The sequence below is a fragment of the Odocoileus virginianus genome, chromosome 4 (genome assembly GCF_023699985.2).
Source record: "Odocoileus virginianus isolate 20LAN1187 ecotype Illinois chromosome 4, Ovbor_1.2, whole genome shotgun sequence".
Classification (NCBI taxonomy): domain Eukaryota; kingdom Metazoa; phylum Chordata; class Mammalia; order Artiodactyla; family Cervidae; genus Odocoileus; species Odocoileus virginianus.
In genome coordinates, this window is record NC_069677.1 from 14,786,105 (window position 1) to 14,806,789 (window position 20,685).

The 20,685-nt window shown below is 53.4% G+C and overlaps 1 protein-coding gene across 2 annotated transcripts in view; it reads left to right on the forward strand.

Moving 5' to 3' along the window:
* The first annotated feature begins 3,098 nt into the window (after nucleotides 1–3,098).
* XXYLT1 (xyloside xylosyltransferase 1) overlaps nucleotides 3,099–20,685 on the forward strand; it is a 178,530-nt gene continuing 160,943 nt past the window's right edge. Inside the window, exons 1-2 of one of the 2 annotated variants that reach the window (XM_070466207.1) lie at nucleotides 3,932–4,171; nucleotides 4,265–4,323. Coding sequence is in view for 1 of the 2 variants with exons in the window: in XM_020877848.2 (XP_020733507.1) it covers nucleotides 3,206–3,709 (504 nt within the window). In the remaining variant the exon portion in view is untranslated. Of the gene's footprint in view, nucleotides 3,710–3,931; nucleotides 4,172–4,264; nucleotides 4,324–20,685 lie in introns of those variants that run through there. The other variant, XM_020877848.2, reaches the window with a different exon arrangement.

Consider the following 20,685-nt stretch of genomic DNA (forward strand, 5'->3'; position numbering starts at 1 on the left):
CATTTTCATAAATAGTTATTTGACCAGGAGAATGCAAACCGATAGTAAATGTTTTAAATGAAAACCACCTACTTTGCTTTATTACAAAACAGTGCTTTTTCATTGTAGGAAAGGTTAATGATAAGCAAAAGGAACTTGGTCCTAATTCCATCATTTGCCTGTGATGTTTAATATGGTACCTCCTAGCCACATGTGTCTACTGAAATTTAATTAAAATTTGAATTAAGTGTTCATGTGTTGTTGGAGAAGGAAATGGCAACCCACTCCAGTATTCTTGCCTGGAGAGCCCCATGGATGGAGGAGCCTGGTGGGCAACAGTCCATGGGGTTGCAGAGAATCGGACACGACTGAGCAACTTCACTGCATTTCATGTGTTGAATTGCCACGTCAGAGCTGCTAGCTTTGTGTCCAGTGATTACTGTTTTGAGCAGGGCAGATTATAGAATATATTCACCCTAGGAAGTTCTGTTGGATAGTACTGAGTGTGGGGGATGCTATTACTCCCATGGTATATACCCTTCTAGACCTTTGGATGTGTGTACATACAGTGGGGTCAAACTGTTTTGTCACCTGCTGCTTTCATTTAATAAATGAGGGACAAGTTTCTAAGTCTTTTAAGTAATCTGCATCACTTTTGGGAGGATTTTTAAAAGTCTTTTTATTGAAAATTTCAAACCTAGAAAAGTAAAGATAATAACTTTATTAGCTATTGGTTCATGGCTTACACTGTTTTATCTACACTTATACCCATTTTTTCTCTTCACTATTTTTTTAAGACAGGTGCCAGACATTTCAACATATTGTTGAGTATGTCTCTCTAAATATGTATATTGCTTTTATGCAGAATCTTAAAAATGATACAAATGAACTTACAAAACAGAAGCAGACTTAGAGAACTGAACTTATTTATAAAACAGAAACAGAACAAACTTTCGGTTACTAGACAGGAAGGATTGGGGAGGGGGGAATAATTGAGGAGTTTGGGGTTGACGTGTATACAACAAGGACCTACTGGCCAATACAGAGAACTCTGCTCAATATTATATAACAATCTAAATAGGAAGAAACTTTAAAAAGGAATAGACACATGTATATGTATAATTGAGTCACTTGGCTGTGCACTTGAACCTGACACAACATTGTTAGTCACCTACACATCAATATAAAGAAGTTAAAGGGGGGAAAGGACTGTCCTTAAAAAATTATATCACCTTTCTCAAACTATGAAACTGTAGTCAATATGCAAATTCCTCAATATCTTGTGTTCTTTAAAAAAAGTTTTCAAATCAATTTATGTAAGTTCCATTCATTGCAATTGGCTAATATATCTCTTGAGTCTGTAAATCTATAGGTTCTCCCTCCATTTATCACTTTAAAAAATTTCCACTTAGTTTGCTGACTACAGCACCAACAGCATCTTTATTTTTTTTTTTTTAATTAAAAAAAATTATTTTTAGCTGCACTGGGTTTTCACTGATGTGTGTAGGGTTTCTGTAGTTGTGGGCGAGTGGGCTTCTCATTGTGGTGGCTTCTCTTGTTGCAGAGCCCAAGCTGTAGGCACTTGGATTCAGTAGTTGTGGCTTGTGGTCTCTAGAGTGCTGGCTCAGTAGTGGCGCACAGGCTTACCTGTCACTCGGCGAATGGGATCCTCCTGGACCAGGGATTGAAACCGTGTCCCCTGCACTGGCAGGCAGACTCTTAACCACTGGATCACCAGAGACTTCCCAACAGCATCTTTATTTTAGTACTGATGAACATTTGATTTTAATATCTTGTCATCATAAACCTAGCTTTGCATTACCCTTGTGGCTAAATATTTGAGTACATTTTTCCTTATTCCCTTTTGAAAATGATGGTTCACAATGGGTGGGTGTATTTCTGACGCTCATTCAGTGAGTCAAGCACCATCAGTTACTGGAGCTATTATGGTTAAAGAAAGACACATTGCCTGCTCTCTTGAAGTCTTGCCTTCTTGTAGCAGAGAAAGATGGGACTGAGTAGTTCTTAGGTGGCCCTTATGGGATCCTTGAGGATGGTGCCTCATCTGGACACTGCAAGGGCTGGTGTTTAGAGACCACTCCTTGAGGCGGGGACCCCCCAAGCCAAGGTCTGAAGGGCACTGCTTTTCAAACTTTGGCTTGCAGAAGAATCACCATCGAGGCCCAGGCTCTTTGAAGGTAATAGGGCCTGAGCCCTTGTGTTTTATCAAGCTCCCCAGTGCTGCTGCTGCTGCTAAGTCGCTTCAGTCGTGTCCGACTCTGTGCGACCCCAGCTAGTACCAATAAAAATTTGAGAACCACTGTTCTGTGGATAGGAGAGAGAACTGAAAGTTCTCTTGATTTTAGTATTGCCAGAGTGCCCTTCAGGAAAGTTGTGCCAGTACAGGCACCCTCATCTGCTGTAGAAGAGTGTTTCTCTGTCAAACCTGTCACTGTGTGACCGGAGCAAGTGACCTCAGTTACGCCTCAGTTAAGAATTTGCAAAACTACTGGGTATGCAGTAAGTCTCTTTTAAAGTGTTAAAGTATGTTAAAAAAAAAAAAAAAGCTTCCTGGGGAGCTCTGAACCCCCCAACGTTGGTGGCAGGTGGCCCCCTGGTGGTCACATCCTTTAGGTTGCCTCTGGTCGGCCTCAGAGACGCCAGGTGAGGTGAGCAAGTGATTCATACCTCGGGTGTCAATCCTACTTCACCGAAAATGGGAAAGGAGTTGCTAGTTTAAATTCTTCAGCCCTAGATAGTCTCCAAGGTGTGAAAGGAGTCGGGGAGAGGACTTAAAGCCTTCAAGAAATTAGGAGGGAAAAGGTATATAAATAGAGAAAATTTTTGTGCGTCCAGTTTAGTCTTTTTGCTTCCGAAGGCTTAGCTTCGGTTTCTAGCGCCTGGGGCTGTGCACTTAACGAGGGCCATTTTCCACAGACCGTACAGCCTGCTGACTTGCGTGTCCAAGTCCTTACCGCCTCCTTCGAACACGCTGGAGGGACTCCCGCGGGCTCAGCGCCCAACCCCGCTGTAATCCTTCTGCGCTTAGGACCCAGTGGCTGCCAGGCAGCCTCGCCCCGCCTCTCCGCGCATCAGTGCCCGCAGATTGGCAGCTCGGCTCCGCCCCCGCCATGGCTGCCGCCTGCTGCCGGGGCCGCTAACTTGCTGCCGGGGTACTGGTCTCTGCAGCAACTCCCCGGCTGATCTGTCCGCGGGCGGGTGGCGCATGGGTCTCCTCCGAGGCGGGCCCCCGTGCGCTCGGGCCATGGCGCGTCTGGGCGCTGTGCGCTCCCACTACTGCGCGCTGCTGCTGGCCGCGGCGCTGGCCGTCTGTGCCTTCTACTACCTGGGCTCTGGCCGGGAGACCTTCTCCAGCGCCACCAAGAGGCTGAAGGAGGCCCGCGCCGGGGCCCCTGCTGCGCCCTCGCCGCCAGTGCTGGAGCTGGCGCGGGGATCCTTGGCGCCGGCCCCGGGCGCTAAGGCCAAGAGCTTGGAGGGCGGCGGGGCCGGGCCGGTGGACTACCACCTGCTGATGATGTTCACCAAGGCCGAACACAATGCCGCGTTGCAGGCCAAGGCCCGCGTCGCCCTCGGCTCCCTGCTGCGCCTCGCTAAGTTCGAGGCGCACGAGGTGCTTAACCTGCACTTCGTAAGCGAGGAGGCCAGCCGCGAGGTGGCCAAGGCCCTGCTGCGGGAGCTGCTGCCGCCCGCCGCCGGCTTCAAGTGCAAGGTGAGCGGGACCCCAGGTAAAGGTTCCGGGTAGGTGACTCGGTCATTGTGGGGTCCGGCCTGGATCCAGGGGTCAGGAGGGAGGTGTCTTAGTTGCGATGCCCACTGCCAGTGCCAGCAGAAGCCTAACGCGTACCCTCCCGAATTGTGCGTTCATAGCACGCTGCAGGTCGGGGCGGGGAGGGGGGGCGCGGAGGGGGGCGGAGGGGGCGTGTCTCGGAGCTTCTATTAGCTGACTTCCTTGATCCGAGCTTCTTAACTGCAGCCCCCTGGAGAATCGCCGCGCCCCCTCTTTCCTGGCGTGGTTGATTTCAGCAGTCAGTGCATTTAGTCTGCCCCTCTTTTTATTCTTCTCAGTCTTTGACTTTTGAGGATGGAGCAGGTCACTTGAAGGTGCAGCGTCTACTGGACAAGGTCTTAGGCCGCTTGAGTTCTTCAAATTACAGTGATATTTCTCATAGCTGTAAGGATTTCAGTTGAAACTGGTCCAGCCCACACCCGGCCCATGTGAACCATTTCATCTCCTCAGTGTGCCTCCTTCTTCCCTTCTCTTCAGGGTCATGAACCCGTTTAGAGAAGCAGCGGGTTCCTCCCAGCAAGAAAGTGCTCCAAGAGGTAAGGATATAAGATCTGGAGAGGGCAGAGCAGAGCTAGTCGTCTTGTTCCAGGCTGGGCTGCCTGGCTCTGCTTGTGAGAGATTGTCAGTCAGCTCAGTCGCTCAGTCGTGTCCTACTCTTTGTGACCGCATGGACTGCAGCACATCAGGCTTCCCTGTCCATCACCAACTCCCAGAGCCTACTCAAACTCATGTCCATCTGGTTGGTGATGCCATCAAACCATCTCATCCCCTGAAATCCCCTTCTCCTCCCACCTTCAGTCTTTCCCAGCATCAGGGTCTTTTCCAATGAGTTGGTTCTTTGCATCAGGTGGCCAAAGTATTGGAATATTTCAGCTTCAGCATCAGCCCTTCCAATGAATATTCAGGACTGATTTCCTTTAGGATTGACTGGTTGGATCTCCTTGCAGTCCACGCTTAGTGTTAATGGCCTCAGTTAAATTACATGTCTCCTTTTGACCTAATAGTTGCCCAGAGGGGATCTAAGGTGTGATTTTAGGATAGAAATAGTGTGCACTAAATCACTCCAGTCATGTCCGGCTCTAAGCGACCCAATGGATTGTAGCCCACCAGGCTCCTCTGTCCAATGGGATTCCCCAGGCAAGAATACTGAAGTGGGTTGCCACGCCCTCCTCCAAGTGATCTTCCTGACCCTGGGATTGAACCCGTGTCTCATGTCTCCTGTGTTGGCAGGCGGGCTCTTAGTGGTGGTGGTGGAGTCGCTCAGTCGTGTCTGACTCTTTGCGACCCCATGGACTGTAGCCCACCAAGCTCCTCCGTCCATGGGATTTTCCAGGCAAGAGTACTGGAGTGGGCTGCCATTTCAAGGATGGAGACTGGTGGTAGGGGGAGGGGCGGTAAGATTAGAGTAGTCCATGTGTTTGTGCTGGGTGAGTGACTAAGGGGAGCAATGCTGGCCTCCTGCATGGTTCAGGGGCCTGTTGTTGTTTTTGGCCGCACTGCACAGCCTGTGGGATCTGAGTTCCCCAACCTGTGTCCCTTGCAGTGGAAGTTCAGTCTTAACCACTGGACCTCCAGGGAACTCCCTTTTTTGTTGTTGTTGTCTACAGAATCAAGTCCTCATTTCTTGGCAGGGCTGTCTGTTGTGGGGCCGGGCTCTTCAGCCAACCTCCTTGTCCTTCCCCTACTAACTGTACTGAATATGCCTTTACACAAGCTGTACTCTGCCCAGAGTGTCCTTGCCTTCTTCCTGGGCCCTTGACCACTGTTCACATAGTGTTCACCTTCCCCCAGGAATGCCCCTAGAATTGGGGACAGTCTGTGCCCAGCCCTCCACAGCTCTCTGTTCCAGCTTTCTGCCATAGCATCCAGTCTATGCCCTGCCCAGACCAAATGAGCCCTTCGGGAACACGCACCAGCCATAGCGAGGCACCTGGTCTGGATTCCATGGTTCAGGATGCCAGGAGTCCAGGTCCTGGAGCTTGTAACTGCCGGGGCCTTGGGATCCACAGTCTGAGCTGGGCTTCTTTCAGCCTGGGGCCCATCCCGATTTCCCTAATTGCAGTCTCGGGAGGTAGGGCCTGGCAACCTGTTCCAGGTGTTCCTTAGGACTCCAGTGTTTGCGAAATCCTTTGCTAGATCATAGGGCCAGTCTGGATAGAGCCGGGTGACTGTGGGTAACCCCGCCTCCCTTTGCCTCTCAGGGCCTCCAGACTTGACTGGCGCTCCAGACACTACCGTGTAGACCAACATTATCATTGTTTCATTGATAAACAATGAAACTCATTGTTTTCTGAGTCAGAGGTCACACCCTGGGCCTCTCTGCCCCGTTACTAGGACTCTGCTCTCCCATTCTTGAGCTCCAGCCAGTGTCTTGTCGTATATCCAACTTTTTCCAGCCTACAGGCTTCTGCGTCTTTTGTTCCACCACCAGGATACACTTCTGTGTGCGTCGCTAAGTCTCGCCCATCTTCAGATACCGTCTCCTTGTTGGAGCCATCCAAGGAACGTCCATTCGAGAGGCACGTCTTCCTTATGTACCTCGCTGGTGCGGTGGACTGCATGCCTTCTCATCTCCGGTCCCTGTGCCTGGAACATAGTGGGCACTGTAAATACAGGTCTAGGGCAGGTCCAGGCTCAGGGCCGGGTTCCCTTGTTGGAGTTTGTGTTTCATGCTCCAACTCTATCCCTCTGCTGGCCCTGGTTCCGACAGCCAGAGCCATCACTCAAGGCCCGAGGCAGCTGCAGATGACCTGAAGGAATTGATACCACCCCACCAAGGCATGAGGAATGAGGGTCTGGGGGCCTCCGACTTGATGGCTGTGTTTAGATAAGGGTTTATCATGTTCAGCTAAATTGCTTTTATTCCTTTTATTTTCTTGTGTGAATTTGTTTTCTGTGTGTGACCACAGTCATCTCTGCCCGGCCTTCAGGAGCCCACCATGTATGCTTAAGTCCCCTGAATGGCTGAGCATCTGCTGTGCGTCGGACCCTAAAGTCACAACTGTAGGGAACATGGACGGGGCAGGTACAGCCCCTGACACCGGGCACCCCTGGTGCTTAGCATCGCCCCGCGTATAGCCTGTCCCATTGCTGAACCTGTTGGATTGGGCACGAGATAGTCCTGAGGGAGGGAGGCAGCACTGAGCTTAAACCGCAGGGGCCAGTGACTATTTGGGTGACGTGGGTGACCCCTCTTTGCTTCTCAGGGCCTCCCAGGCCTCCTCTCAAATGCTGATTTAACCCCTACCTCCCTCGGAGAGGGGAGGGTTAAGTGCCACCCCGTGTACTGCAGGCAGCCCTGTGCTGCTGTGGCCATTGTTGTGTGTCTGCTCTCACAATACTCTTCTGCTCTGCTGACTTCTGGGGACTCTGGCTTCTGCTGACTGGCGGGCCCTGCAGCCATCGCCTCCCTCCTTTTTGGGGTGGCCAGCCCCCTGCAGAGGCCCAGGGGGATTTTCCCAGTGCTGTGGGGACCCCTCAGGCATACAGCACGATTGCTTCTTGTGCTGCGCTTTCCCTCAGACAGTGACCACTCAGAAAGGCCATCCCTGAACCCCTTTTCTGAAGCAGCTGCCACCCTATTAGCCTTCTTTATCTTTTCCGTCACCTTGTTGGTTGCACACGCTCATTTGTTCATTCATTCAACAGATACTATTGAGCGCTTATCTTGCTGCAGGCGCTGTTCTAGGTGCTGGTGGCCAGCGGGAGGAGAACCAGGTCCCTGCCCTCGTGGAGCTTACATCCTGGGGCTGCAGGGGTGTGGAGGAGGTTGGCCCAAACAAATGAACAGAAGTCCTCACAGAATGAGTCAGATCATGATCATGTAGAGAAGAGTCAAGGCGGATAAGGACACAGGGAGTGTCCGTGTGTCGGGGTGTGGAGTTGTGGGCCGTTTTGTACGGCAGGTGGGCAGGGAAGGCCTCACAGATACTGTTAATATCTGAGCAGGGACTGAAGGAAGCGAGAGGAAGAGCTATTTGAACATCAAGAAACAAGTTTGAGAAAGTCACTACCCTGTTTCCTAGTTTGCATTCTGCCCTTCCCTACTAGAGCATCATATCCTCAAGGGCAGGGCATCACTACCCTCTTGGTCTGCTGGAGTGGACAGCCACCCTGTAGATGCCACCCCAGCTGGCTGCCCTGCAGGGAGGGGCAGTCTCTTCAAGGCTAATCCCAGCGGAGAAGAGAACCAGACAGACCTGCCTCCGAAACTCGCCCCTCAATGCAGTTTCTCCTCCTTCCCTAAGGGAGGTGGTAGTATGTTGGGTGGGGAAAGGAGGGCTGGGGAGCCGGCAGGAGGTGGGGCGTGCTGGTCTACTGGGGCACAGATGGCATGAAGCAATGGATGGTGTTCTCTTCCTCCATCACTGTTATATTTTTAGCATAGTTCCTGGCACATTCTAGGCTCTTAGAAATATTTTATAGTCAACTGATTGATAGCTGTATTAATTAAACCTGAGAAATCATAGAAGAGTTCTTGGTGTGCTGCCCCTGGTACATCAAACTTCAGCCATCTCAGAGCACGAGGCTGGGTTGCTCCATCTCCAGATGACAAATTAGGAACAGGAAGGAGGCCTTGTGCTTTCTATACTTAAAGGTGACCACTGGATTCCAGGAGGAGCATGCTGAGGACTTGGGGTAACGAGAAAAAAGTTAAATCTCTTTGCATACCTTTTTTGAATTTGCAGTTTCTTTTATTGCAAAAGGAAAACTGTGAGTCATTTTGAAAAGCCCCAGCTCATAGTTGAGGCTCTAAAGAAGCCTGAGGGTAAAAACCTTGATGGTGGCTTCTCAGTGAAGCTAATGACAAACAGCTGACATTGCAACGCAGATTCCCCCACCTGTCATGGCAGCAGGTACCTTGACCAGAAGAAAGCTTTCGACTAAGTTATGACCATCTGGGAAAGAAGTCATCAAGGAAGTGTATCCTGAAGTGAGATGCTCTTTGAAAAGACTAGCTGACATTTTATACTCTAAAATTTAGAGAATTTACCAAATGCAATGGAACTCTTAAATTATAATACACTCATGATACAACTATAGTAGTTAATGTAGCAATGTATGTTTCTCAGGGGAAACTTTAGTCATGGATCTGTAGGGAAGAACTTTGTATAATATTATTGTATCATGCACAATGTATCATGCACTCTGGATAACTTCACAGATATGTTTTAAAGTTTTAAGGTAAAGTCCATCCATAACTAAGACCAGCGATCGTCATGTACACCTGATACCTGGGTGAGATGGGCTTCCCTGGTGGCTCAGCGGTAAAGAACTTACCTGAAATGCAGGAAACTCAGGTTTGATCCCTGGATCAGAGAGATCCTTTGGAGGAGAGCATGGCAATCCCCTCCAGTATTCCTGCTGGGAAAATCCCAGGGACACAGGAGCCTAGTGGGCTATAGTCCATGGGGTCGCAAGGAGTTGGAGATGGCTAAAGCTACTGAGCACAGCATGCACTGGGTGATTTGCAAATACTGTGGGGGCTTCAGTGCACGAATGAAATGTTCCAGCTTAGGGTAACAGTCATTCTTCATGATCACTTGACTGTTCTCTGTTCCAATAGGTCATTTTTAAAAGACCAATGATTACATTTTCCTGCAATTAAAAAAACTTGAGATATAATTCATGTCCCTTTAAAATATACAGTTCAACAAAAGTTGAAAATTTTGAGATCTCCCTTCCTATGACATTGTCACAGGTCATTGACATGCAGTTCTCTCATGATGTCATTAGAATCAGAAGTACATCTGATTAGCGACTTTGTAGATAGCTTAATATTAAAAAATACACAGTGGTTTTTAACACATTCACCAACTTGTTCAGTTATGATCACTAATTTCAGAGCATTTCTTCACCCCAGAAAAGAAACTGTACCCGTCAGCACTCATTCCCCCTTCCCCCTTTCCTCTCAGCCCTGGCATCCACGAACCTGCTTTCTATAAATTTGCTTGTTCTGAACATTTCATATAAATAGACCTTTACTTCTGACTTCTTTCACTTAGCATGATGTTTTTAAGGTTCGTGTTGTGTATGTGTCAGTACTTCATGCCTTTTTATTGTTGAATAATATTCTGTTGTATGGCTATACCACATTTTTACTTATTCATTCATTAGTTGATGGACATTTGAGTCTCTACTTTTTGGCTATTATGAATAAATTGCTGTGAATATTCATTTACAAATTTTTGTGTGGATATGTTTTCAGATCTCTTGGGTATATACCTGGGTGTGGAAGGGCTTGGTCATGTGGTAACTGTTAGGAGCTGCCAGACTTTTCCAGAGTAGTGTATTATTATTTTACATTCCCATCAGCTGTGTATGAGGGTTCCAATTTCTCTACATGCTCACCAGCACTTGTTGTCTGTCTGGATTATTGCCATCTTATTGGGTGTGAGGTAGCATCTCATTGTGGTTCTGATTTGCATTTCCCTAATGACTAAAGATGAGATGATTACACATTGATAAGGACAGCCAAATATTTTTCTTACATATTTAAGGGCTTCCCTGATAGCTCAGTTGGTAAAGAGTCCGCCTGCAGTGCAGGACATCCCGGCTCGATTCCTAGGTTGGGAAGATCCGCTGGGGAAGGGATAGGCTACCCACTCCAGTATTCTTGGGTTTCCCTGGTGGCTCAGCTGGTAAAGAGTCCGCCTGCAGTGTGGGAGACCTGGGTTGTGGAAGATCCCCTGGAGTAGGGAAAGGTTACTCACTCCAGTAGTCTGGCCTGGAGAATTCCATGGACTCTATAGTCCATGGGGTCGCAAAGAGTCGGACACGACTGAGCAACTTTTGCTTTCACTTTTGCTTATTTAGGCTGCTTTGCAGGTGGCTCAGATGGTAAAACTGTCTGCCTGCAATGTGGGAGACCTGGGTTTGATCCCTGGGTCAGGAAGATCCCCTGGAGAAGAAAATGGCAACCCACTCCAGTACTCTTGCCTGGAAAATTCCATGAAGGAGGAGCCTGGTAGGCTACAGTCCATGGGGTTGCAAAGAGTTGGACACGACTGAGTGACTTCATTTCACTTTGCTCACATATTTACCAAGATACATTTTACAAGAAATACTAGGTATCCTGACTCTTCCTGCACATCCTGAAGGATGTTATAAGATCTCCCAAAACACTTGTTACTGAAGGACAAAGTTTGGAAATTTCTGATATGTTTAGTAACTTTTTGGGCTTTCCTTTTGGATCAACTGGTAAAGAATCCTCCCGCAATATGGAAGACCTGGGTTCAATCACTGGGTTGGGAAGGTTCCCTGGAGACAGGAAAGGCTACCCACTCCAGTATTCTGGCCTGGAGAATTCCGTGGACTGTATAGTCCATGGGGTCGCAAAGAGTTGGACACGACTGAGCGACTTTTGCTTTAGTAACTTTATACCTAAAATCAATGAGGTGGTGTTAGTAGTATGACTACTTGATTAGGAGAATTGTAGCAATATTTGTTCAGCACTTTAGAGCTTATGAAGGTGCTTGCACAAATGTTTCACCTGAGCATCACTGTGACCAGTGAAGGAGCCTCTAAGGCTGAGACATTGGTGCTTTACTTGAGCTCCCACACTAAGAAGTGGGGCTGGACTGTGACATGTGCTTTGGGGAGTACGAGGCAGGACAAGACGGAGCCATGGAGGGGCACAATCTGTATCATCCCTCTGCCCAGATTCCCCGAATAAACATTCAGTCTGAATAAAGACATCATCGCTTCGCAGAGCCTGGCAGAATCACCAAGCATTGGAGCAGGCAGGAAACTCTGACTCTCTGGGTGCAGTGTCCTCCCAGTGAGCTGATAGATCAGCTGATAGTTCCTGGGCAGCAAGACAGTGACTTATTCAGTGCACACAGGGCTGGGGTTAGAACCTGGCCTTCCAGGACAGGAAGAGGAGGAGCTGCAGGAAGGCAGCCCACACTGGACCACCTCGGGTCTCCTTGCTGGTCACCGCATTCTCCCCGACACCCAGTAGGGGGAGAGCTTGCCCTGCTGCTCCCGGGCAGAGTCCCCTCTCCTGCCCATCGAGCCGCGTGCAGCGCCGCTCACGGCCACTGGAGGGCGCCGCAGCCCCGCGTTTGCTCGGCCGGAGCCCGGGTCCTTCTCTGCCTCTCCTTCCACGGAGAAAGCCTGGGGCGCAATCCTAGCTGTTTTTGTTCCTTCTCCACGAGCGTCTCCGTTTCTCACTGCCGCCGCCACAACGCCGCTCTGTGTTTTAGAAAGGAAGGCCGAAATGAAAGGCAATCTGCCTGGCGGTTGTGGGTAGTCATTTCCTTCCCGCGCCTGTTTTGACCTAGGCCCTTTGGAAAAAGCGAGTGAGAAACAAGCTGGGATGGTTGGATTCTGGACGGGGAAGGCTGCAGTGCTTCCCCGCAGCATAGAAGGAGGAGTGTGGATGGGCGGTGCGGTGTGCCTCTGCGCCTCCCGAGCCTCCGTGCCCCTCCTTGATCGGTGCCCTATGACCCCAGCTGAGCGCTGTTCCGGGGCATCCTCTCAGCCTCCCAGGGCGCCTTCTTTGCCCAGTCTGGGGTGCCCATCACGCCTAGCACAGACCTTCTGGTGAAGGGAGGGGAACCGTGTCTCTTGGAGCAGCTTGAGGGTGGAGTTCCTCTCACCTTGGATGAGTTCACCATAGCCCCAGGGTTTGCGCTGGGTCCCTGCCCCCAGGCATCCAGGCTCTTAGTGGGGCTTTGGGCAAGGGGACCGCATAGTAAAAAGGGTGCTGTTGACCTGGGTGTTGGGCCTGACGGGACCCTTGTTGCCTAACTGCCGGGAGCCTCCGTGTCCTCAGCTGTCAGATGGGCTTGGATCCCCTCTTCACACCCTTCCTGGTCCAGGGCTCTTGCCTTGGCCTTGGGACTGCTCCCGCTGGCCTGCGGGTTGCTTGGGGTCCGTCAGGATGGTCAGGCCTGGTATGTGTGCTGACCTTCCTGTTTCAGGTGCCTGTTCTGAGCAGCTGAGCCAGGCCCTGTAGGCTGGCACAAAGCCTGCTGTTAACTTAATGTCTTTTAAATTAAAGTCATTTGACTTATTTATTGGGGTAATTATTGTTGAGCCGCTCCAATTAGGTGATCCTCGTGCTGGTGGGTCGGCGTGTCCGCGAGGCTCTGGTGTGCTGTGCTGGTCCCGGGTGCATTTTGTTCTCTTTGGGCCTCCTCTTCTTCTCCTGGCTGGAGCTTACCACCCTTCCCTCCACCAGCCAGGTTTGTCCTGCGCCCGCCAGGGACAGGCCCCTGGGCAGGAGTGCATAGTTCGGGACTTGACACCTGGACTCAAGTGCAGTCTGTGACATCTGGGGACAGTGTAACCCCTCTCAGCTTCTGACCTCCCCAGAGGGCCTTACCAGAGTGGTTATACGGTGAAAATAGGCAACATGGGGCCCTGGCACACGGCAGGTGGTTAGTTAGTGGTGGCTGCTACTTGTGGTACCTGAGTCAGCAGTGGGGGGAGGAGCCTTTTCTCATCAGTTTGGAAGGCTTGGCACCTGTTGGTTCAATTGGAGAGCAGTGATGTGAGTTCGAAAATCAGAGTTCTGCCCAGGTTTATTTCAAGGTGTCTCAGCCTGTTTAGGCTATTGTGACAAAATACCACAGTCTGGTGGCTTATAAACAATTTCCTGTGAGTAATCAATTTCTGACCACCACCTCCCCCATGTGCCCAGCACAGGTCTGGCTCTGGGCAGAGGCTCAGCAAATGCTAGCTTGCTTTGGCCTGTGTTCTGGAGCAGGTGCTGCTGTTTCTTATCAGGATGGGGAAGCTGGTCTGTGCTTTGCTGTGTCTTCTTTGTGAAGGTTCCTTTCTAGATGCTCCAATTCTAGAAGTTTCTGGAAGGTTCCAGCATTTTATTTACCTCTTCTTAATGGTGTTTTCTTGGTCTGATTGCACACAGCAATTGTTCATAATCTTTTTGGGAATTCAGCAAAGTATAAACTGTAAGTGATTTTGAAAATCCAGGCTACAAGGGAGACCTGAATCCCCCAGAGCTCACTCATTTCCTTTTCCCACCCATCCCTTTGAGTAGGGTCTTGGGCCTCACCCTCTGGGGCTCACACCCCGTCAGCTGCTGTGAGGGGGCCGTGTTGTACCAGATCAGCATGGCAGTCCAGGACACGGGCTCCGTGAGACCTGCCCAGACAGTCAGACTCCTTGAGACCTGGTCACTGTGGGATTATGAACGGGCTTCACCGGCTCTGGCAGGTGGATGGTGGGTTAGTCATCGTTTGATAACTTGTACAGGATTGAGCAGAGTACATGCTTTGTTCTGCATGGCCCCGGCCACCCCTGTCTGAGGAACAGGAAGACATGGGCCAGGGGATACCAGGGTGTCTGGGGCTGGTTTTGTGAGGATGGAGAGGCTGTCTGTGGGTGTCAGGGAACTTGGGATGGCACTCATCGTAATGGGACCCTCCCAGTCTTACAGAGGAGGGAACTGAGGCCTCTGGGGCAGCAGACTGGCGTGTGTCCTGTGCCTGGCAGGAGAGTCACGATCAGAAGATGGGGCAGTGGGAGCCGCAGAGCCTGTGAAGCTCACCCCCTCGGTGCTGGTGGCTGCCGTGTAGCTGCGCTCACGGAGCTGCCTGGAGTCGCAGGAGCCCCTTCGAGCCTCTGGGACTTTGCTCAGGTGCTTCCTCTCCTGAACGCCCGGCACGCCCTTTATCTGGTTAACTCTTTTCACCTTCGAGATTAGGCTCTGCTGGGTGCCGATGGCGTGGGGAGGCCGTTCCTGACCTCCCCACCCTGCGTTGTTGGCCCTCCTCCCCGAGTGGCGCTGTGCTGAAGTGGGCCCCTGGGCAGTTACTCCCGGGGGCCGGGCTGTCTTCTTTCCTCCCGAGTCTCAGGACGTGGTGTAGCAGAGGGCCTGGCGTGGGGTCCCACCCAGCATGAGCCTGCTGGGCGGGCACAGGTGGTCGGCCGAGTGCCCCGCTCCTGCGCGCGTGCTCCCACACGGAGGACATGGATGAGGACTGTGTGGGTCCCTGGCATCCAGAGAGGCCTCTTGATCTAGATGAAGTCTTCCTTGTACCTTTCAATGCTGGTCCTCCAGACAGGATGGTGTCCGGTCTGAAGCCAGCTGGGAAGATCCAGGTGTGTGTTGGAGACATCTTCCTGGGTTTCAGAAGTCTCCCTGTGTGTTGTTACTGTGGAGAGCTGCTGATGCTGGTCTGGAGGAGGTGGGAGGGATCGGCCTCTCTCTCCTCTTGTGCAGGCGAGGGTAGGGGGTGGCAGTGGCCACTTGGTCTGCCCAGAGTGACCGCTTGGTCACCCCCGTGGATGAGCCTGGAGCCTCTCTAGTAAGCCGCCCAGCCCCTGCCCATCGGCTCAGTCTCTGAGTCCTGCCCAGGGAACCTGATCCTGAGTCCTAGGGCTCTCCCTGACCCCAGCTTCCACTGGCAAGGCTTCCGGTGTCCCCGAGCCTGTTTCTCATCTGTGAGATGGGCAGGCGCATGCTAGCCCTGCATGATATTCCACAGCTTCTCACCAGCATGTTGAAACTGGATGCGGGAAGCTGTAAAACACGTGTCCATTCCAGGCTTTTCCCGAGTGGGAGGATGGGAGACTGGGGGAGACGACGCCGTGTTCCTCTCTTTCTGGGGTCGCCCGCTCCCCCCAAGTCCTGCTCACCGATTCTGTTTGCTCCTGTGGGAGATGCTGGCTGGCTTCCTGGCCGCTGCACCTCAGGCCGGGGGCGGGGTGTGGAGGCTCCTCAGGGGCCCCCCAGCGTCAGTGTTGCTCTCGCTCCGGAGGCCTCAGTTGGCGGCGGGCCGCTGCTGGACTCCATCTTCGCTCTCTTCCTCAGTCCTGGGAGGAGGGAGGGCTTCTCCGCGAGGAAGAGGTTCCCAGGTGAGGATCCCGAGCCCCAGGCAGGTTCGGTTCAGAGCTTGGGCTCTGAGGTGTGGAGCTGAGATGGGAGCCGATCTTTCTGGCTGGTGAGCTGTGGGCGCTAAGCCCTGTGATGTCAGTTCTGGGGCTTCGTTCCAGGCCCTCCAAACAGGGGGTCCTCCAGGAGAGCTGGTGTCCCCCAGGAGGTTCCCACCATGCCCTCTGCTCACTGGGGCCTCACACACGTGGCCTCCTCCCCTCATCACTGGGTGGTGTGAGGAGGGCAGGTCCCCTCAACCTGCTCGCGGTGGGTCTCTCGTCCCTCCTCCAAGTTCTGCCCTGAGAACCAGCCGGGGGGCCTCTGTTGAGGATGTGGGGTGCTTGGTGTGTGGTTGGAGCCCCACTTCCCTCTTGGGGCAGCGGGTCCAAGAGGTCAGGGCTGGAGGCGGCTGGGAAGGCTGCCAAGTCCTGTCCCCTTCTGTTACCTGTGGGGAAATGGGCCCAGGGAGGCCGAGTGCCGGCTCAAGGCCACACAGCGGTCAGCGGACAGGGGTCTGGGGCCCGCTTTCCTCCCCATGCTGCCTCCCTGCCTGTGGTCCGTGTCGTTTGTTCTGAAGCCGGTTCCTGGGCTGTGCTGGTCTCTCTGTGTGTTTGTCTTCTGTTTTGCCCTTAGCCTGAGCCAGTTTTCAGATCTCACCCACCTGTGACTGCCTGTGTTTTGTGTATGTTGAATGGCCTCGCTGTCCGATCTGCGGAGCAGCTACTCCAGATTCCAGCTGATGGGGCCTCCTCAGACGCAGGCCCCAGGGCCTTCGGAGAGGCTCCCACTGCCCCGTGGCCGGCCTGCGCCGGCCCCGAGGAGGGCTGAACCTGTGTGTGTGCGTCTGTGAGTATGTGGAGGGGGGGCTGAGTGTGTAAGTGTGTGTGTGTGAGTATGTGGAGGGGGAGCTGAGTGTGTGAGTGTGTGTGTGGAGATGGGTTGAGTGTGTGTGTGTGTGTGTGTGTGTGTGTGTGTGTGTGTTGGGGGAGTGGAGCTGATAGGATCCCACTGCTGTCCCCCGCCTGAGTCTGCACCCCATCAAACCCAGTCCTGCTGTGTCACAGGATCTCTGGGTACCAGGGAGTGGGCTCCCCGCTGCGGGAGCTGATGCACGTGATGCAGTGAGCACTCTGGTCCCTCTCTCTGATTTACCATCCACCCGGCCCGGCCTGGAGAGTCCACCCTGTCCAGAGCCCTGCTGCCTGAGCTGGCCTCGTTGATGCCTCTGCCCTCCCCTGCTGCCTGCAGTGCTGGTGAGGCCGCCAGGTGAGCCCTGAGGGCGGGCTCTGCGTTGGTTCTCCCTGCTCCGGGTGCAGCCTGGCCAGGGCTGGGCAGGAGCTTCTTGAATGAGCATGGTGTGGGCTTCAGAGAGGCCTGGGATCGTCCCAGGTCCACCTGACCCCTCTGGGAGGCAGTGGGGGGTGGTCTGCCTTCTCTGAGCAACTTCCTCACCCGCACAGGGGCACGGCACTGCACCCCACCTCAACATGTTGTCGTGAGGGTGAGGCGACATGACTTAATGTGTCTAAAGGACCTGTGTGTGACCAGTACAGTGGACTAGGGGTCTGCGGTGGACCTGAGGCACAGGGGCCCCCTCCTCCATGAAGCCCATCCAGGCCTGCCTCCAGCCCCCCAGAGGCAGTATGCTGTCTGGGTCTGCCCCTGGAAACCCCCTCATGCTCTGCCTTGCTGGTCTGCACCTGCCCATCCTATGACCTGGGTCAGATCCTGGTGTAGGTGGCCCTGCCCTGGCCTGGGCCATGTGGGCCGGCTGCCCGGATGCTCAGGTTTGTCTTACAAAAGGGCCAAGTTTGGCACAGAGGTGGCCCAGGCTGCACACTTTTATTATGTTCGGTGTAGGTCGGAACGAGAGGGTGACTGAGCCGTGGGACCCGCTGAGCTGCCTTATCCCCCTGTGAACCCCAGCTCTCTCACAGTGGGGAAGGGGCAAGCTTTCTGCTCACGAGAGCAGCTCGTGGGAAGGAGACCTCACTCTGGGGGCACCTTGGAGGGAGGTGGATCTGTGCCCTATGGTTGGCAGGGCAAGCTGCTGATGATTTTGGCTGCTGCTGATCTGTGTTAAGGTGAGTTTAACTTGTGACCAGCGTGGAGTGAAACTTTGGTCCTGGTCCCCAGGGATGGGCACTGCTGATACCTGAGTCATGGCTGAAATTTCAGATCCCCGATCGCCCCCCCACTCGGGGTCTGGCTGTGCTGTGAGTCACTCAGCCAGGAGCAGGGAATGAATGGATGGGGCGTGGGTGCCCAGCTGCTTGCTGCCAGCCTTGGGGGCACAGGTCACCTACAGTCCACAGTGGACAGGGCTCCCTGGTGTGAGCTTGTCTGAGAGTCTCACTTCCATGGGTTCCTGTCTAAAACCAGCCTGGTTAGTGACCCCCTTTGGCAGCGGAGCTGGGGTATTACACAGAGTGTGGTGAGCAATGTTGGCAGGGGAAGTGAGGTGTTAGGGGGTCAGTTGTGTTTAGTTGTCCTTTCTTCTGGCACCTTGAGCAGCTTTGGTCAGAAATGCAAGCAACTGAAGTTGGTCACTGATATGGCTCTCAGAGGGTCGCACGACTTTTGAGAGCAAATGTGGAATGAAAGCATTCCTCTTTACTATGAGGAAAGCTCTGTCTCAAGTCCCTGGTCTAGGAAGTGAAATAGGATCTTGCTGTCTCTCTGCCTGTTCTTAGGACCTGTTGACGTCCAGCCCTGTTCTGTGATGTGCTCAGCATCTGGAAGGGATTTCCGGAAGTCTTTGGGGGATCTGTTAGAGCCTGGAAACATGGGAGTTTTCTTGCAGCCCCATGAGAGTATTCAGCTCTGAGGAAGCAGGAGTCCTGGGCCTTGGGGGCTATGAGGTTTCTCCTCCTTTTTTGTCATCACAAACATTGCTGCTGTGACCATTTGGGTGACCGTCTGCACACAGAGACGAGCTTGAGCTTCTCCAGTCTTCATACCTGGAAGGGTCTCCCCTGGTCCGGGGGTCTGTGCACCTTCCCGGATGCTGCTCAGTGCTTCCCCGGCGTGGTGGTCCCCCTGCCCGCTCCGAGTTCTGCCGAGTTCCCGGTGTAGACTCCCTTTTCCTGGGTGGGTCTGGCTGCCTTTGTTTTGGGAAGCGGAGCCCCGAGGGCAGCTTTGCGGGCAGACTTGCATGTCCTCAGAGCCACCGCAAGCCTTCTGGCCCAGTGGGGACCTGACCTGCTCTTCCCCAGTATTTTCCGAGTCTCTCAGAGGTACCTCCTCTAAGAGGGGGTACCAGCTGCGGGTGCAGCGTCTCTGGCTGTTGGGCCGGGGGGCCTGGCTTCGGGACTGGCTGCCCCAGCGATGGGCCGTGTAACGGGGGGAGACTGCCACATTCCTCGCTGGGCCTCACTGTCCCCCTCTGAGACGTGAGGGCTTGAATCAGTGACTTGTACGTATAGGCTCTTGGCTCTGTCCGTGTTGCTCACCCCACTTCGGATTTTGTGACCTGCAGAAGGGTCCCCACTGTCATGGGCACAGCGGTGCGCCTGAGTCGCAACAACTGGCAGGTCAGGGTGGGGCCTGGGGGCTGCCTTGCAGGTGGCAGAGGCCCGGCCCTCACCAGTACCTGGCTGTGCCCTCCATGGAACGTTCCGTGCACTCATACAGCTTGAGGGAAGGGCCTCAAATTCCAGGGCTTAAGGCCAGAGCAGGTGAGTGCTGACAGAGGGGGAGCCAAGGGGCGCTGCTGGCCCTGGGGGACCTCACCTCCAGAGGCAGAGGCGCTGCTTTCTTTCTAAGGCCTGTGTGAGCCCAGGTGGCGTTGCTGCCGTGTGAAATCCCCACGGAGCCAGTATTTACTGTGTGCCTGGGAGAGTCCGCTCTGTCCCAGGACACTGCTGCACACGGGTGTGTCCGTGAAGAGAGGGAGAGTCAGAGCCCTGCCCTTGTGGAGCAGACCTTCTGGGAGGAAGAGGAGTGAATGAGCCAGTGATACTTGTCTGCTTTGCTGCCTAGGACACCAGGAAATAGGGGCTCGAAACGGGGTGGGGTTCGTTTTGTCTCTTGGTTGTTCCTTGAGAAGCAGATGAGTGCATTGTACCGCCTCCTTGGAGGTGAGTTGGGTTTAGCAGGATGAGGGGGCTGCGAGGCTGTCGCAGTCTTTAGGTGGGAAGCAGGGGCTCTGTCACTGAGAAGGTGGCATTGGGCCAGAGACCTGGAGGGGTGAGGGAGCTGGGAGAGCGTCTGGGTGCTGGTGGTTTGAGGAGCAGCAGAGAGGGGCCATGGGCTGCAGTGACGTCACTGGCGTGGGGGACGTGGCAGGAACGGGGCAGGCCTCGCAGGAGGGTAGGTCCAGGCCCGGGAGAGCTCTCGCTTTGTCGGAGTGATGCGAGGGGCCGCCTCTGGGTTTTGAGCAGAGAAGGGTCACTCTGGCTGCTGTGTGGACAGCGTGAAGAGGAGACCCGTCAGCAGGAGGCCAGAGAGAGGATGCTGGCCTGAGTAGGTGGAAGCTGGCGGGCTGTCGGGTGCAGCGGAGGGATGGCTGGGCCCATCCAGGAGAAGGGTTCTCTACACTAGAGTTAATTCAGACGTGGCCTCGAGAGGGCTGTCAATGACATGTGCCTCTCTGACAGAGCTGGGGTTGTGGTGTTTTCATTTAACACTGAATTTTCCTAACAGTAGGACCCAGTTTTCTATAAAATAAGCAAAGGAGAAAGCATGAAAGAGAAAGAAAAGACAGAAGGAGAAATGGAAAGAGAGCAGTGACCCTGCAGCGCGTGTGTGCTCTGTGTTCAGTGGTGTCCGACTCCTGGCCTCCCCGTGGAGTGTAACTTGCCAGACACCTCTTTCTCACCCCGTGGGGCTCTGCCCTTGGCGAGGGGACAAAATAAGAAAAGGAATGAGGGCAGGCCACGGGGGTGGTTCCCGTTCTGGAATCAGAAGAGCCTGGGCTCACATCTGGGCCTTGGCCACCGTGCACCACGTCCCCTGGGACGGGTGACTTCACCCCTCCGAGCAGCCACGGCCACCGCCTTCATAAAGGGCGTGGTGTTGACGACGGTCGGCTGATGGCGCGTGGTTGTCC